The sequence below is a fragment of the Acanthochromis polyacanthus genome, chromosome 18 (assembly GCF_021347895.1).
Source record: "Acanthochromis polyacanthus isolate Apoly-LR-REF ecotype Palm Island chromosome 18, KAUST_Apoly_ChrSc, whole genome shotgun sequence".
In the NCBI taxonomy this organism is placed as follows: Eukaryota; Metazoa; Chordata; class Actinopteri; family Pomacentridae; genus Acanthochromis; species Acanthochromis polyacanthus.
Window position 1 is genome coordinate 22810585 of NC_067130.1, and position 18904 is coordinate 22829488.

Below are 18904 nucleotides of genomic sequence, written 5' to 3' on the forward strand. Positions count from 1 at the left end.
CATAAGTTTACATACCCTGGCAGAATTTATGATTTCCTGGTCATTTTTCAGAGAATATGAATGATAGCACAAAAACTTTTCATTCACGCATAGTGAGTGGTTGGGTGAAGCCATTTATTGTCAAACAACTGTATTTACTCTTTTTAAATCATATTGACAACAGAAACTACTCAAATGACCCTGAGCAAAAGTTTACATACCCCAGTTCTTAATACCGTGTATTCCCCCCTTTAACATCGATGACAGCTTGAAGTCTTTTGTGGTATTTGTAGACGAGGGTCTTTATTTTGTCAGATGGTAAAGCTGCCTATTCTTCTTGGCAAAAAGCCTCCAGCTCCTGTAAATTCTTGGGCTGTCTAGCATGAACTACACGTTTGAGATCTCCCCAGAGTGGCTCAATGATATTGAGGTCAGGAGACTGAGATGGCCACTCCAGAACTTTTACTTTATTCTGTTGTAGCCACTGACAGGTAGACTTGGTCTTGTGCTTTGGATCGTTGTCATGTTGGAACATCCAAGTACGTCCCATGCGCAGCTTCCGGGCTGATGAGTGCAAATTTTCCTCCAGCATTTTCTGATAACATGCTGCATTCATGTTGCCATCAATTTTTACCAAGTTTCCTGTGCCTCTGCAGCTCACACATCCCCAAAACATCAGCGATCCACCTCTGTGATTCACAGTAGGGATTGTATACTTCTCATTATAGGCCTTGTTTACTCCTCTCCAAATGTAGCGTTTATGGTTGTTGCCAAAAAGTTCAATTTTGGTCTCATCACTCCAAATGACTTTTTTCCAGAAGTTTTGAGGCTCGTCTCTGTGCTGTTTGGCATATTGTAAGCGGGATGCTTTGTGGCATTTGCGTAGTAATGGCTTTCTTCTGGTGACTCGACCATGATGCCCATTTTTGTTCAAGTGCCTCCTTATTGTGCATCTTGAAACAGCCACACCAGTTTTTTTCAGAGACTCCTGTATTTCAGCTGAAGTTATTTGTGGGTTTTTCTTTGCATCCCGAGCAATTTTTCTGGCAGCTGTGGCTGAAATTTTTGTTGGTCTACCTGACCGTGGTTTGGTTTCAACAGAACCCCTCAGTTTACACTTCTTAATGAATGTTTGAACACTGCTGATAGGCATTTTCAAATTCTTGGATATCTTTTTATATCCCTTTCCTGTTTTATACAGTTCAATTGCTTTCCCCATGATTTAGAAGCCAGAAACGTCAGTGCAGCACTGGATGAAAGATGAAATGTCTGTCAAGAGCCCAGAAACTCACTGACCTTTTTTACACACACACTGATTACAAGCAAATAGATCACAGGTGAGGATGGTTACCTTTACTAGCCAGTGAAACCCGTTTGTATCAACTTGCGTGCCTGTTATCAGGCCAAACCACCAGGGTATGTAAACTTTTGATCAGGGCCATTTGGGTACTTTCTATTGTCATTATAATTTAAAAAGAATAAACACAGTTGTTTGATAATAAATAACTATAGCACAACACTAACCATGAGTGAAAGAAAGGTTTTCGTATGATCATTCATATTCTCTGAAAAATGGCCAAGAAATCATAAATTCTGCCAGGGTAAACTTATGAGCACAACTGTAATTATAGTATGCAAGGCAGTTACTGTTTCGATTCTGCGTGGTTAGGTCTCTACAGGCTTTGCACACCTGAATTTGGGAAATTTAACTCGTTCTTTTTGATAGATCCTCTCAAGTGTCATCAGTGTTTGTGTTTGTAAACTACCATTTTTAGGTGTCTCCACAGAGACTCTGTGAGGTTTAAGTCTGGACTTTGTCCTAAAACCTCTGCAGTATTGTCCTGACTCATACGATATAGGTCAGTGTTGTGCTGAAAGGTGAACAGTTGCACAAGTCTCAAGTCACTCTAATCTGGAGCAGGTTGGATGATTATTTTTGGATGATTAGCAGTGCATTCTCTTAAACAGACATGGTCCTTGTAAGTTCAATTGTCAAAAGAAATGATTTTGTTCCTTTAATTCCAGTTTGACAAACCAAGCAAGCTGCCATGCCTGTTGCTCAAGTGTTGCTGCATGCAGGCCTGATTGTTTGAGTGCTGCTGCAATGGTTCTCCTTCTAGCAGGTTCTTAGCCTAGCCACGCTATACCCATGTTTCTGATGGCACAAGGGTCTAGGGAAGCTCGACAGGGAGGGAGGCGGGCTAAAAGGTTGTCTATCAAATCCCTCTGCAGCAATTGGGTAGGTATACAACCAATCAACGCAACGAATAGGCTGACGTAGTTCCGAGAGCACCGGCGGATTGTGGCTAAGTCCCATTAGCTTCCCAACCAGCGGAGCCGCGGAGCCAACTGGTATATTAAGGATTTGCCATATCCATCTGCATAAGTCCAAATACGTCTTTCTTCTCAATGAAACACTTAAGTGCCGTCCTTTGTTTATCTTTCAAGTTGAATTTTAGCTTCAAATCTTTAAGGGCTGTGGCCAAAGCCGAGTCGAAAGATAACTGTTTATTGTGCGCCGGTTGTTTCTGTCAGAATCGTCACGCCTCTGTCGTCACTTCGTTACGCCCGCCTTCTGACTCTACACTTCATGGTGATTGGTCCGGCCAGTTTTAGGAGAATCCAGCCTCGAGCCTTATGGAGGGTAACTAGACCCACCCTGGCAGAGAATTAAATTCGTTGCCGTGGGTTGTGTAGCGCGGCTAGGCTAGCAGGTTCTACCATCTCTGCTGGAGACTTGCTGGTTCTTGGCCACTTTCTTCAGGAAAGGCATTTTTGCTTGGTTACTCCGTTTGGCCAGACATTCAACTCTAAATAGTCCTGGTGATTCCACCCACAATTTTGAAGTCAAAATTTCTCATTTTGGGTTATTTAGTGTAGATTCAGGGGCAAAAATCAGTTTCATTTTTTTTCTCCAAATTAAATCTACAGAAGTTTGGAAAAAGGGAGATCTTTCTGCATGGAGTTTGCATATTTTCCCTGTGCATGCATGGGTTTTCTCCAGGTTCTCCAGCTTCCTTCCACAATCCAAAGACATGCTGAGGTTAATGGGTAACTCTAAATTGTCCATATTTGCGAATGTGGCCATGATTATTTGTCTTTATGTGTAGCCCTGTGATAGACTGGTGACCTGTCCAGGGTGTCCCGTCCTCACCCTAAGTTAGCTAGGATAGAATCCAGCCCCCCACGGCCCTACAGAGGATTAAGCGGTGGGTGGATGGATGGATGAATGAATGGATGGATGAACTGTCTGCTGCATGTATAAATAGGCAGTTGAATGGTAACATAGCAGCCATAACAACTTAATGGAGAATAGATACAGTATGTACAAAAAAGTAGTGATATGCCATATTTACATAACTTGTGTTTTAAAATTTTGAAGTCTGTTTGTGTTCTAAATCATGTCCCTCAGTATTATACTACTTCTTGCTCTGCTTTCTGACCTCAGTCTTTCTTCTTTTCTTATCCCTGTCCTCCTTGCAGGTGCCACAGTGGTGTGTGGAGTATGCTTTGTCCTATGAGTTTTCTCAGGGCCTGGTGTGCTGCTCTCAGCCCTATTCGGTGGCAGCAGTGAGCCTGGCCCTTCACGTGGCTGATGAGATGGACCTCAGCCTGGGTCTGGAGGTGGGCTACAGGGTGTCCCATGATGATGGCTGTACACCTGACACCCTGCTCAGGTTAGAATCCACGGATAATGCTCACTGGACCATCTTATTATTTGCAGCTAATAGTGGGTAGTAGTTGCTCTCTTCCACCTGCCAAATGGTTGTTTTTCCATTTAACATTCGGAGAAGAGTTCACTGAGCTGTCAGGTGTTATAATGTTGAAGATAAGTGTTTGTTTTTTTTCTTAAATTTTTTTATTTAAAAATTCTAAGTCTTCAGTGGTCTCCCTTGTCGATGACACCAGGCACTTCTTTTTCTGTTTTGGTATTAACAACAGCAAATGGTTAAATGACTGTGATTTTTCCTGTTAAAGTGAAATACAAGAAATTCTTCTTAAGGGCTAAGATCAAATTCAATACTAAATTTAGCATTAGAACGATCTGCAGGAACACAATAAATTTACTTCTTTGGTGGTTGTATTTTAATTTAAACTTATGCATAATTTTAACAAACGTCAACAAAATAACACTAAATTTGTTATTTTAACACCAGGTTTTGTGAAAGATTATTAGCTTTACTACCATAAAGGAAAAGTTTGTCATTTTAGGAAATAGTTTTGATTTTTTTTCTTTTATTTTTTTGTAGTTTATTTTCTTGCCAAATTACATGAGAAGATTGATATCACTACCACATCTGTACATTCACTGTGGAACTAGAACAAGGAGTCAATTAGCTTACCTTAGCATAAAGACTGACAGTGGGGAGCAGGGGCGGGTTTAGACTTTCAGCTCTAGGGGTGCTTAGCACCTGGTTGGGGGTGGGGGTGGGGGGCGCACATCTGACCAATGTTAAGCGACCCAGCTCTTCTGCATTCATAACAGAGCTCAGTCATTCTCTTAGATGACCCATTGATTTTCATTTGGGATCAGGTTTGATTGGTCTCTCCCATTGGCCTTCAGGAAACAACTGATTCCATAGGCTAACTAAGTGCCATTGATAAAAGTCCATTTATTGATGATTTTTTTTTCCTTTGCTTGAATACAGACTTTGCCTCAGGCTTATAAATGCAGATTTCATGGACAAACTTGTGAGTTCACTTCAGAGTATAAATACCAAGTAAATGTTGCAGTCACCTGTAGTTGCTGGCTCTGTTGGCTAGCCTGTCAATCTCTCTGCCCGATCCATCACACGCACACATGGGTGGGAGCAGCATTCAGCGCAGCGGCAGAGTAGAGGGGAGCTTTCGCTCTCTTAATGGATCAAACCATTATCCAAAAGCAGGGCGGGGGGGGGGGCGTCAAATTAGGGAGAACTTTGCCAGATTTTACATTTGGTTTGAAACGGTAAAATAAATAACACTGTTAATAATTATTTCAGCATTTATTATAAACATAAATTAAGGGGTGCTCAAGCACCCCTGAAAATGGTCTAGCTCCGCCCCCGGTGGGGAGAAATATCGAGCTAACAAAAATACATCTACCAACACCTCTAGAACTCACTCATAGTTGTTTCTAGTTTGTATAAACGACAAGTTTTGTTTTTGCACAAAGTTCAGTTCTGGGACTATTTCTCTCGAGGCACTGAACAAAGAAAAATATTTTCACATCTTGTTTAAGCTTTAAAGTGCTTGCAATCTTCTGTATATGCAAAGTAAAACTAATTCTTGCCTGTATTCAGCTTCATGACAACTGGAAATAAGAGTAGTATCAGTCTTCTTATTAAGCTCATGGCAAGAAAACAACTATGGGTATTTCCCAAAATAACAAAAGAGTGTCCCAGAATAGCTGTATCATGTAATCATAACTGCCTTCCCCCAATAGGCAATGTGGATCCCATCATTGGATTTCACTAGTTTGGTCTGATATTGCTACTGAGTCTTTCTTTTGCTGACAGCCACACCTTGACTTTTTTGTTCTCAGTTTCTTGCAGTTTAATGTCTAAGGTGGCAGGCAAAGTGCTATAGCAGTGTTTTTCACTGAAGGTTGATCACTCTGTTCTGTTGAGCACTCATGCTGAAATCAGTGAAATGTACATCCAGAAAGGTTTTAGTATTTAGCTATTTTTAGCAAATGCCTGTCACTTGGTGCTTTAGAAGTGCAAATTATTAAAATGACTGTGCTTCTTACTTCATCTGTGTTTTCTTTATTTTCCAGATTTGTCAGTGACACGCTCCTGCTGGAGGAAATGATGTCAGACCCTCTGCTGCATCAGTATGGTGTCGTAGTGTTAGATGAGCTCCAGGAGCGTACCGTGCCCACTGATGTGCTGCTGGGCCTGCTGTGTGATGTCTGCCGCCAGAGGCCAGACACCTTTCGGGTGGTTCTCCTCACTCACCCAACGCTTGCACCTCGTCTTTCCACCTTCCTGGGACCCTCCATTCCTCACCTCTCCCTGGACAGCCTGCTCACTGAGCCTCCAACCAGAGAGCAGAGAGAGGGAGGTGGACTACAGCACAGGAAGGCTGTGGATGGGGAGAAAGTAGAGACCCTGTACAGAGAACTTTCATCAGGGAAAGAACCCGTGGCTGCCGCCTGTCACATGGTGTTGGATCTTCACCGAAGAGGAGAGGAGGGAGATGTGATGGTGTTTCTGGCCAGTTCACAGGTACAGGATTATAATTTATACCTTATGTACATCCCAACACTCCAAAGTTCTTGAACAACACGTTCATTTCTGACTTTACAAACCTAAAGTATGTTGAGATATATTGGTTCTGGAGTGATTTAATGTTTTTCTTTCCAAAATGTTCCTTCTTTGAACTTCATAGCACTCCAAACTCAATATATTTTAGATTTTGAGCTGCTGGTTAGACAAAACATCACAAAAAAGACATCTTCATAGACTGTGAGAAATTAACAGCTTAGTTAATCATAAAAATAATCATACGTTGCAGCAGACATGTGAGCACGAAGGTTAGAATGCACTCTTGAAGGGAATCCCTCATTAATTACATCAAAGCAATGTTTTTTTACACTTCTTTGTTTCTTTGAACAGTTAAACAAAGTCAGTATCCTTAACTTAGCATAGAACTGAAAAGGGTTTGAAACAGCTAGCAAAACCTAGTCAAGGTTTCAGTGTCCTTTGTAGTTGAAAATAGGATGATATTTGTTCTGAATGCCTAGGACTACTTTTAACCCTGTTTTTAACAGTTCCTGCAGTCCCTCCAATAGCAAGCAATTAACTTGTTAAGGAAAAATTGTAGGTCATTTCGAACCAACATACAGAAGGTCATCCCTTGACTCCAATTGGAGACACACAGAAGCACACCAAGTGCTCAGACAGACAACTATTTGCTGATATAGCAACAACAACAAGGTTAGATCCTGCCTCTTTTCTCTTTCAGACAGTATAAACCTTGCAAGGACAGAGAGACTCCTCAGAGTTGATACTGACAATGCACTTGTTATGTCAATTCTCCTGAATTCAGTAAAGCATTTTTCTCTACATCAGTCATCTGAGTGTTCCTGAGTTCACCTCCTGTGTTTCCTCACCTGACATTGCAGAAATTCCCTAACAAACTCAGCAGCTTGTGGCTTAGCAAGATATGACCGTCAGATCATTGTTTTCATCATTGCCCCCACTTCCTAGATCTTTTTGTTTTTGGATAGGCTCCAAAAAGACAATAGAGTATTATGTGCACACTAGGGGATGAAAATTTTCACTCTTGCAAATCCTGGAGAAATGATCTTAAATTGAATCTCAAATGAAGAACTTCCGAGAGTCAAGTCCATGGCTCTCTGAAGTTCTGAGAGAACAAAGAACTGGACTCAGGGCAGCAGAAAGAAAGTGGCGTAAATCCCAAAAACACGCTGATTTGTCCTCATACAAACAGAAACTTGCTTCCTTTACCTCCTGCTTGCAGTCTGCAAAGAAAGCTTTTAATCAGAACAAGATCTGTGCAGCTTCTGATTCCAGAAAACTGTTTATGGCATTCAACTCCTTGTTTTCTCCTCCAGCTGCTCAGGTGTCCACTGAGCTGACTCCAGACATGTTCTCTGAGCCTTACCAGGCCAGTCAGCTCAAACCCACTACTGCTCCTTCACTCAGATCTTTTGCTCCTCTGTGCGAGGATGAGGTTTCCAGACTTCTTCTAAGCTCAAAACCTACAACTTGTTCTCTCGATCCAATACCCACCAGCATCCTGCAGACTATCTTGCCCACAATCAAACCTGCAGTCACGCACATTGTCAACTCCTCCCTGGAAACTGGCATTTTTCCTGCTACTTTTAAACAAGCCCGCGTCACCCCACTGCTCAAAAAGCCTCATCTCAACCCAGCCCAGGTTGAAAACTACAGGCCAGTCTCACTTCTACCATTCCTGTTGAAAATACTGGAGCACTCAGTATTTAACCAAGTCTCTGAACATCTGCGGAACAACAACCAACTTGACCCCTTTCAGTCAGGCTTCAGGTGCGACCACTCCACTGAGACTGCACTCCTATCAGTCACAGAATCTCTGCGGCTGGCAAGAGCTGCTGGTCAGTCCTCTGTCCTACTGCTGCTGGACTTGTCTGCTGCCATTGACACTGTGAACCATCAAATCCTCCTCTCCACACTCTCTGAGCTCCTCATCTCAGGTTCTGTCCTGTTGTGGTTCAAGTCCTACCTCACAGGCAGATCCTTCAGAGTGTCATGGCGAGGGGAGGTATCAAGGTCACATGTCCTATCAACAGGAGTCCCTCAGGGCTCAGTGCTTGGTCCCTTACTCTTCTCTCTGTACACCACCTCACTTGGTGCAGTGATCCACTCCCATGGCTTCTCTTACCACTGTTATGCTGATGACACTCAGCTTTTCCTCTCTTTTCCACCTGACGACACAACAGTTTCAGCTCGGATATCAGCATGTCTGGCTGATATCTCCACATGGCTAAAGGAACTGCACCTTCAGCTAAATCTGTCTAAGACTGTACTCATGGTCTTTCCAGCTTGTCCATCTGTTCAGCCTCAGATCAGTGTCCAACTTCACTCGAGCCTACTTGTGCCCACAAACTCAGCCAGAAACCTGGGTGTCATGACTGATGACCAGCTGACCTTTCATGTGTTCATGTGGCCTCAGTTTCTCGAGCTTGTCCTTATGCCCTCTACAACATCAGGAAGATCAGACCCTTCCTGAGCCAACAGGCCACGCAACTTCTGGTTCAGGCTCTTGTGATGTCACGCATTGACTACTGCAACTCTCTTCTGGCAGGTCTCCCTGCATGTACAGTCAAACCTCTACAGATGATCCAGAATGCAGCATCACGTCTGGTCTTCAACCAGCCCAAAAGAGCTCATGTCACTCCCCTGTTAATCTCCCTTCACTGGCTTCCAGTTGCAGCCAGAATCAAATTCAAAACTCTCCTCCTGGCTTACAAAACATTTACAAGAACGGCCCCAGCCGAATCCTACCTGGATTCCCTGATCCAGGTCTACTCCCCTTCACGCCCACTTCGCTCTGCATGTGAGAGACGCCTGGTGCTTCCAGCCCAACACGGCTCGAAATCTCTAGCCAGACTCTTCTCCTCTGTTGTTCCCAAATGGTGGAACAAACTACCAAACTCTGTGCGTTCTGCTGAGTCCCTTTCTACTTTTAAGAGACAATTGAAGACTCAATTGTTCAGAGAACACCTAGGCACTTAATCCCACTCCACCTTAGGGGTAGAATAAGTCAGGTGGTCCAAAACCCAGCACTTACTTAACGCTGACAAAGTAAAAAAAAAAAAAGGGGGGGGGGGGGGGTGGTTAGCAATTCTTCTGCAACTTGATGGCGACACCTTTGACCAATCGCACTTGAAGCACTTTTGCACTTACTACAGGTTTTTCCTTATGTCTGAATTCTTGCTTGTGTTGTACGTCGCTTTGGACAAAAGCGTCTGCTAAATGAAATTGTAGAATTGTAGAAGATCTTCAAACAGTTGGTTAAAAAAAACTTTACTTTCTGAACTTCTTATGAATATCTCTTGACCAATAACCAAAGTTTTTTGGGAAACATGCTTTTACTAAAATAATGCTCACTGGGACCTCTAAACTCATCGACATCTAAGCCACCTCTAGAAGCAGTGGCAGGCCAACAACTGTTTTGTTGTGATGAAAACTTCAGTTTGTTTGGGAGTGTCAAGATGGACTGCTGCTGTGCCACATGTGTGAATGTGCGCAGTGCTGGACTGATTTATTGGCAAAAGTAAAACTAAGCAACAATGAAAATTTAAAGTGTACTATTGTAAGAGGTCTCACTGTTTTCCTTGAACACTGAGTGAATACTCAGTTTCACCACCTTTGTCTTGTAGAGAAGTGAATTGAGGACACCTCAACCTGAGAGGTCTCTGGTGCATTGCAGGTGTCTGATGTCCTGGTTCTCACACACACACACACACACACACACACACACACACACACACACACACACACACACACACACACACACACACACACACACACACACACACACTTTTCCACTCAAAGCAAATCATATAGAACATGTAGACAAAACATTTTGTCATGAGTTATCAAACTGTGTACAAAGGTATCTGTGCATATTTACTTTCAGTATATCAAAGTCTAACACAGAGGTAACTCCCTTTTATGTCAACATTACCAAAGTTCCACACTCACTGTCACTTCTGGTTTCCTTTAAAGACAGTTAATGGATCCATTAGCTGAGGCTAGATGTGTCATTCCAAGTCCTCTCTGTTGATGCTGATCTGTACAGGTTAATCCTCTGTGAAGCCCACACACAAACACACTCACATACACAGTAGTGACAAATGTAAACACAGAATACTTCTCAGGGTTTCCCTGTGTCAGCTGTAATAAACCCTCACACTGAATGTGGAGGGTTTGACCCTGGGAGTTGAAAAAAGAGGACAAAAAAATGAGGTTACATCCTCTGTCTTTATATTTTGTAGGAAATAGATGAGTGTGTTGCCCTGCTGGAGAAGGAGTGTGTAGCTCTGAGTCCTCAGCTTGGACCTCTCAGACTGCTCCCCCTCTATGCTGGACTAGGTGGACAGGCTCAGCGGGTCTATGAATCCGACCCTGATGCTTCTACAATGCATGAAAACAACAGCTCCGATCGCATGGAGGGCTCGGTGCTAGGAGTTGGAGGTCTGGGCATCAAAAGAAAAGTCATCCTTACCGATACGCTCGCCGAGGCATCCTTTTCCCTGCCAGCCATTCGCTATGTTGTAGACACAGGCCTTCAACTCAAAACTGTGAGTCAATTTATAGTACACACAAAATTCTAATCATGAACCATGAAATTCCGAAAATCATTTTGTTTATGTCTGTCTCTTTAGTTTCTATGGTCTTTATTATTGCTGTTTTTAAGTGTAAATTGAGCTGTGCCAGTTAAATATAATAAATTCAATTTATATTGTACTTAACTGGAAGAACAAGCCATTATTAGATTTCCAAGGAAAGAAATAGAATGTTCACACTGTTATTTAAATTAACTTTCCTATTTCAGACCTTTTTACTTCTTTTTCTGTCGCAGGTTTACAATCCACAAATAAGAGCAAACTCACAGGTTCTGAGGTCAATAAGCAAACACCAGGCCAACATGAGAACTCAAAGGGTAAACAGCCAACGTCCAGGTACATCAAATGTCGTAGCTTCTGTTCTTCATGTAGAATATGAAAATGTCTAAATTTGGTACCTTGTATTGGTGGGTGTACAAAAGACACTGTGTCAGACAACATTGAATTTCATTAATATAACTCTTTCGTTGTTGCTATGTAGGGCTGTGTCTCCGTCTGTACCCCCAGTCACTGTATGAGGGAGGGATGGAGGATTCTCACTGTCCAGGTGTGGTGGAGGAGAACCTCAGCCACTTGGTGCTGTTGCTCAAGAGGCTTGATATCGCTGACATGGGACAGTGCAAGTTCCTGGACAGACCAGGTACCTTTTATGAACTGCTTTAAATGATAACAAGAGGAGTTACCTTTAAATGATGAGTGACAGTCCATCACATTGTACAACAGATAAAGTAATTATAAACCACAACGTGTCATCTTCAGGCTCCACACCTGCAGCAAGGCAAGTAATGCAGACTATCAAACTGTCACTGACTGTATCATAGTAACGGGTGGCTCTACAGGTTGAGCTAGCAACCTATAAACAGGCTATAGTCCCTGACACAGCAGCCATGAGTTTGAGTCCGATCCATGACATGTTTTTCCCCACGTCTCTCTCTCTCTCTCAACTGTCCTCTATAATAAAAGCCTAAATAAAATTTAAAATAAAAACTAGGGTGCAACTAACAATTTTTACAATAGTTGAATAAGCTATTAAACACTGAAATGAATATTTAACTATTGAGAAACTATGAGGAATCTCACAATTAATCTGTGGCTTTTATTTAGTTCGGTAGTTGGTCAGTTACATTTAATTTCAAGTTGTTTTAATCAAGTGCTAAGTAGCAACAAAAACAAAGATGAATACTTATTTAAAAAATTTGTCTGGTATTGAATTTTGTTAAAACCAAAATTGAAAATGAAGAATGTAGCAGCAAACTTATACAAGCAGACTGTTAGAGGGCTACAGATACCCAGGTGTTCAGTTATCAACAGACTGAACTAGAAACTAGCCTGTTGACACAATGCATTGGATTTGTGTGTGTGTGTGTGTATATATGTATATATATATATATATATACACACACACATACACTCAACAAAAATATAAATGCGACACTTTTGTTTTTGCTCCCATTTTTTATGAGATGAACTCAAAGATGTAAAATTTTTTCCACATACACAATATCACCATTTCTCTCAAATATTGTTCACAAATCTGTCTAAATCTGTGATAATGAGCACTTCTCCTTTGCTGAGATAATCCATCCCACCTCACAGGTGTGCCATGTCAAGATGCTGATTAGACACCATGATTAGTGCACACGGACCACGTACCACAGACCATGTGTAACTACACCAGCCCTGGACCTCCACATCCAGCATGTTCACCTCCAAGATCGTCTGAGACCAGCCACTCGAACAGCTGCTGAAACAATGGGTTTGCATAACCAAAGAATTTCTGCACAAACTGTCAGAAACCGTCTCAGGGAAGCTCATCTGCATGCACGTCGTCCTCATCGGGGTCTCGACCTGACACCAGTTCGTCGTCGTACCCAACTTGAGTGGGCAAATGCTCACATTCGATGGCTTCTGGCACGTTGGAGAGGTGTTCTCTTCACGGATGAATCCCAGTTTACACTGTTCAGGGCAGATGGCAGACAGCATGTGTGGTGTCGTGTGGGTGAGCGGTTTTCTGATGTCAATGTTGTGGATGGAGTGGTCCATGGTGGTGGTGGAGTTATGGTATGGGCAGGCGTCTGTTATGGACGAAGAACACAGGTGCATTTTATTGATGGCATTTTGAATGCACAGAGATATCGTGACGAGATCCTGAGGCCCATTGTTGTGCCATACATCTAAGAACATCACCTCATGTTGCAGCAGGATAATGCACAGGCCCATGTTGCAAGGATCTGTACGCAATTCTTGGAAGCTGAAAACGTCCCAGTTCATGCATGGCCAGCATACTCACCGGACATATCACCCATTGAGCGTGTTTGGGATGCTCTGGATCGGCGTATACGACAGCGTGTACACCCCCCCCCCCCCCCAAAAAAAAAAAAAAAAAAAAAAAAAAACACATAACAAAAACAAAACTGCACCTTTCAGAGTGGTCTTTTATTGTGGGCAGTCTAAGGCAGACCTGTGCAGTAATCATGGTGTCTAATCAGCATCTTGATATGGCACACCTGTGAGGTGGGATGGATTATCTCAGCAAAGAAGTGCTGACTATCACAGATTTAGACAGATTTGTGAACAATATCCGAGAGAAAAAGTTTTAGATCTTTGAGTTCATCTCATAAAAAATGGGAGCAAAAGCAAAAGTGTTACATTTATATTTTTGAGTGTATATATGTGTTTTTATATATATATATATATATATATATATATATGTCAGGGTAGAGACTGCGATTTGGTAGAGTTGGAGTTTCTACCAGTAGAGATTGCGATTGGAGTCTCTACCAGTAGAGTTTGCGATTGTAATTTCTACCAGTAGAAACTCCAGTCCTACCAGTAGAGATGGAACTTTAAATCTGACCCCTGCCCTGACCCCTGACCCTAACCTTAAAAGTCTAACCTTCGCCCTGACAAATCTCTACTGGTAGGATTGGAGTTTCTACTGGTAGAGATTGCGATCGCAGTCTCTACTGGTAGAGACTCCAATCGCAATCTCTACTGGTAGAAACTCCAACTCTACCAAATCGCAGTCTCTACCCTGACATATATGTATATGTGTGTGTGTTTATATATGTGCGTGTGTGTGTGTGTTTATATATGTATATAAACACACATACACCTAGCTTGTATACTTTTGTAAAATGTGTGTGATTTATGTGAATTACTGCTACAACACTGCAATTTTGGAGACCCAGTTTTATCATCATACAACTTAAATTCCTCATGATCTGCTGTGCTGAGATTAGCTATGAACTTGGTCCACTCACAACATCTGTTCCCAGACTGTGAGAGGGTGGTCAATGCTTTTATAAGATCCAGTGTAGGTGCTACAAGCCATATAATCTTGCACATGTGTGACTCAGCAGTTAGTGATACACTTTACTCCAGTAGACACTAGACAGTAATGCCTACATATCAGAGTGTTCTGTGAGTGTTCACAAATTAATCAACAGTTACCTTAATTGGATACTAATTTTATTACGACTGCATAGATTATTTTTTGACCCTGATTAAAATACAGAAGTGACCGCACTATACAACTGGACTAAATTTTCCTTTATTACCACATTTGACTGTATCCCACATACCATGACCTACAGCACCAACTGTGGACACATTCATCACTAAAATAGTCCCTAATAAATCTTCTGTTAAAGTAAGAATTGCAGGTTCATTAGCAACGGGTAATGGGTTCAGTGCTGTGTGCAACAGACATAGAAGGAAAGTTGAAAAGTATTGGGAAAGGCTTCAACATTGTGTGATATTTTCATGGCATTTTGTAAACGTAGTGAAGGGTGCATTTTTTTCTTGACATTTGTCATATTGTTACTCAAATTATCAACTCGCAGCCAAGCTGTGGAGAGTGTCTTCTGTAGTTCATTTACATTCGAGCAGTATCTCCACTGTTTGTCATCTTTGTTGCTTCATCAGACCATGATCATTTATATGTACCACTGCAGTTTGCAGAGGGTTACTTGTCACTTTCACCTCTGTAGTTATTCTCTCTCTTCCTCCCCTCCAGCCCCTGAGGCTCTAATGCAGGCCTTGGAGGACTTGGACTATCTGGCAGCACTGGATGATGATGGGAACTTGTCGGAGGTGGGTATCATAATGTCAGAGCTGCCACTTGAGCCACCGCTGGCCAAAGCCCTGATCGCTGCCTGCGAGTATGACTGTGTCGATGAGCTGCTCACTGTAGCTGCCATGCTAACAGGTAAATAAGAAAAGGAAAATAATTTATACAATACGAATTCCAAAATCAGCTTAAACTGGCTAAGAAATTATTCCCCTGAGGCAAGAGATGTTGCCACGGCTATATATAGAATATTATTAAAGATTGATATCAAGTGTGTACATGCAACTGACATTTTCAAACATAATGATTTAATATACTTTTTCATAAACTAACATTTAATCTGATCTTTGTCCCGTGTCAGCTCCTTCTTGCTTCGTGACTGCAGAACCCAGCAGAGAAGAGGCTGCTGTCGCACACTGGCGACCTCTGATGCACACAGAGGGAGACCACATGACTCTAATTAATATTTATAATGCCTTCATGGAGCGTACGTAATGTTCAGCCTTCATTACAGATACACTTTCCACTGATAGTAGAATCTTGTCAAACAGTTTGTTTTTAGGATAAGATCATGAGGTAACACTTTATACTGATGCCTGCGGAGGAAATTCTGCTGTTATGGCAGCTGAGAAAGAGTCTGTAAATACATATACACACAGTAAGAGTACAAAAATACAAACAATAAAACAACACAGATCTGTGCCAGACAGGGGACGTTAGGGCTTTGTTAAATTCTCACTGGACAGCTAATGTCAGATCCTCTACAGTTTTTGGATCTTGTGTATAGAACATGAACATCTTAAAATACAGAGTCATAGTACTAATGACTCAAAGTCTCAATAACATCTAATGATACTCACATGAATTATTGAATGGTCTCTGTGTGATCACAGATAATCAGGATGAGGCGTGGTGCACAACAAACTTCCTCAGTCACGCCGCCTTGCGATTAGCTGTGGTGATCCGGGCGGAGCTGCTGGAGGTGATGCAGCGAATAGAGCTTCCAGTTTCTCCCCCCGCTTTTGGATGTCAAGACAATTGTACAAATATCAAGCGTGCACTCATCTCAGGCTTCTTCCTCAAAGTAAGCGCCCTGTTTTTATAAAGCGGTGTGATAGAATTTTAATCTGTTGCCTTTTCTGTTGATGCTTTTCTGTTTACCTTCCAGAGACATTTAACAACATTAATGATTTATGTTTTTGTTTTATGCAATTTAGTCTTATGCAGTGTTACAGCAGTGGAGCTCAGTTCAGTGCTTTGAATATCAATTTGTTTATTTAATGGGTAATTTCACGAACATTTTCTGTGTCTTGATGTGAGTATGATACCATACAGTACACAACAGAGGTGAGTACATTCCTCTAAAATATAAATGTCAAATGTTTCAAATTGTATCACCTCTGAATGCTTGCATCACTCCTTACTTGCTAAGTAAAAGGTTTTCTCTTTTGAGCAATCAAAAATACAGGCAATACATGAAACTCAGTGCAACAAAAATGAATACACCTGTGATGACTGAACCACAAGTTAGAAAATCTGTCATCATTTAAAAAAATAGTACCTACACACGTGGACAAAATTGTTGGTACCCCTCAGTTAAAGAAGGAAAAACCCACAATTCTCACTGAAATCACTTGAAACTCACAAAAGTAACAATAAATAAAAATTTATTGAAAATTAAATAATCAAAATCAGCCATCACTTTTGAATTGTTGATTAACATAATTATTTAAAAAACAAACTAATGAAATAGGGCTGGACAAAAATGATGGTACCCATAACTTAATATTTTGTTGCACAACCTTTTGAGGCAATCACTGCAATTAAACGATTTCTGTATTTGTCAATGAGCGTTCTGCAGCTGTCAACAGGTATTTTGGCCCACTCCTCATGAGCAAACAGCTCCAGTTGTCTCAGGTTTGATGGGTGTCTTCTCCAAATGGCATGTTTCAGCTCCTTCCACATATGTTCAATGGGATTCAGATCTGGGCTCATAGAAGGCCACTTTAGAATAGTCCAACGCTTTTCTCTCAGCCATTCTTGGGTGTTTTTGGCTGTGTGTTTTGGATCGTTGTCCTGTTGGAAGACCCATGACCTGCGACTGAGACCAAGCTTTCTGACACTTGGCAGCACATTTCTCTCCAGAATGCCTTGATAGTCTTCAGATTTCATCGTACCTTGCACACTTTCAAGACACCCTGTGCCAGATGCAGCAAAGCAGCCCCAAAACATTACTGAGCCTCCTCCATGTTTCACCGTAGGGACAGTGTTCTTTTCTTCGTATGCTTGGTTTTTGAGTCTATGAACATAGAGTTGATGTGCCTTACCAAAAAGCTCCAGTTTGGTCTCATCTGTCCAAAGGACATTCTCCCAGAAGCTTTGTGGCTTGTCAACATGCATTTTTGCAAATTCCAGTCTCGCTTTTTTATGAGTTTTTTTCAGCAGTGGTGTCCTCCTTGGTCGTCTCCCACGAAGTCCACTTTGGCTCAAACAACGACGAATGGTGCGATCTGACACTGATGTACCTTGGCCTTGGAGTTCACCTTTAATTTCTTTGGAGGTTGCTCTGGGCTCTTTGGATACAATTCCAACGATCCGTCTCTTCAATTTGTCATCAATTTTCCTCTTGCGGCCACGTCCAGGGAGGTTGGCTACTGTCCCGTGGGTCTTGAACTTCTGAATAATATGAGCCACTGTTGTCACAGGAACTTCAAGCTGTTTAGAGATGGTCTTATAGCCTTTACCTTTAAGATATTTGTCTATAATTTTTTTTCGGATGTCCTGGGACAATTCTCTCCTTCGCTTTCTGTTGTCCATGTTCAGTGTGGTACACACCTTTTCACCAAACAGCAGGGTGACTACTTGTCTCCCTTTAAATAGGCAGACTGACTGATTATGAGTTTGGAAACACCTGTGATGTCAATTAAATGACACACCTGAGTTAATCATGTCACTCTGGTCAAATAGTTTTCAATCTTTTATAGAGGTACCATCATTTTTGTCCAGGCCTGTTTCATTAGTTTGTTTTTTTAAATAATTATGTTAATCAGCAATTCAAAAGTGATGCCTGTTTTTGATTATTTAATTTTCAATAAATTTTTATTTATTGTTACTTTTGTGAGTTTCAAGTGATTTCAGTGAGAATTGTGGGTTTTTCCTTCTTTAACTGAGGGGTACCAACAATTTTGTCCACGTGTGTATGTGATTTCCAGTTAGTCTAACTGCATTACCATGGATCTAAAATGAGGTGTGAACAACAGAACTTTCTCAGTTTTGGCCCAATGGGCTGTGTACAGCGTCAAGGCTGCTCATGGAAGCGAATTGTCAGAAGTACTGAAAGATGGAAACAAGGATACAGGAAGAATTGAAAGTCTATCCAAATACAGTAGCAGCAGTAATCAGTAGGTGTAACACGACTGTATTTTACTCCTTTGTACTATTTTAAAGAGGAAGACAAAGCAGCACAGCCCCTCCAGCTGCTAAGACAATAGCCTCTGAAAATTCATAGAACATCTCTCCAGAAATGTGTCCTACATGTTGTGAAGGATTGAGTCTGTTGTTGGTAATAAAGTGAAAAACTTTTTAAAAATTAATCTCCATAATGAATTGCAGTTATGAAGTACTGACTTTTGTTCCTTTGAGCTTCTACTGTGTGCATTTTATAATTGTAAATTTAATTGATTGGTTTTCAATTTTGAATAAGAGTAATAGCCCTGCTATTTAACTTAGAAGTAATGCAGTTGCAGTAAGATGATATTATGTTATGTCATTTGGCATCTCAGTGACATTCCACAGGGATGTGTTCACTTCTGTTGTGTACTGTACTTTGTATTACTGTGAGGTGAATTTACCTTGGGCTAATGTTCTCACATTTGCATTTACCTGTATGTAATAGTACTTGCAGGTATTATTTTCATATTATGATTTTAGCCAACACTATACTTGTGGTGTAGATTTTAATGTGGCTCACTAATTCAGTCCATAGTGAATACAGAAATTCCAGGTCACCATGA

General features: G+C 41.4%; 1 protein-coding gene and 1 long non-coding RNA gene across 6 annotated transcripts in view; both read left to right on the top strand.

Moving 5' to 3' along the window:
- Positions 1-18904, top strand: part of LOC127530785 (uncharacterized) — a 186643-nt gene that overhangs the window by 60039 nt on the left and 107700 nt on the right. The gene's annotated exons all lie outside the window — the stretch shown is intronic.
- Positions 1-18904, top strand: part of dqx1 (DEAQ box RNA-dependent ATPase 1) — a 34201-nt gene that overhangs the window by 7771 nt on the left and 7526 nt on the right. For both annotated transcript variants that reach the window (XM_022218125.2, XM_022218124.2), the window contains exons 3-10: positions 3463-3656; positions 5738-6188; positions 10469-10774; positions 11056-11155; positions 11301-11459; positions 14838-15029; positions 15253-15378; positions 15785-15975. In XM_022218125.2, coding sequence (XP_022073817.1) covers positions 3463-3656; positions 5738-6188; positions 10469-10774; positions 11056-11155; positions 11301-11459; positions 14838-15029; positions 15253-15378; positions 15785-15975 — 1719 coding nt within the window. The remainder of the gene's footprint in view (positions 1-3462; positions 3657-5737; positions 6189-10468; positions 10775-11055; positions 11156-11300; positions 11460-14837; positions 15030-15252; positions 15379-15784; positions 15976-18904) is intronic.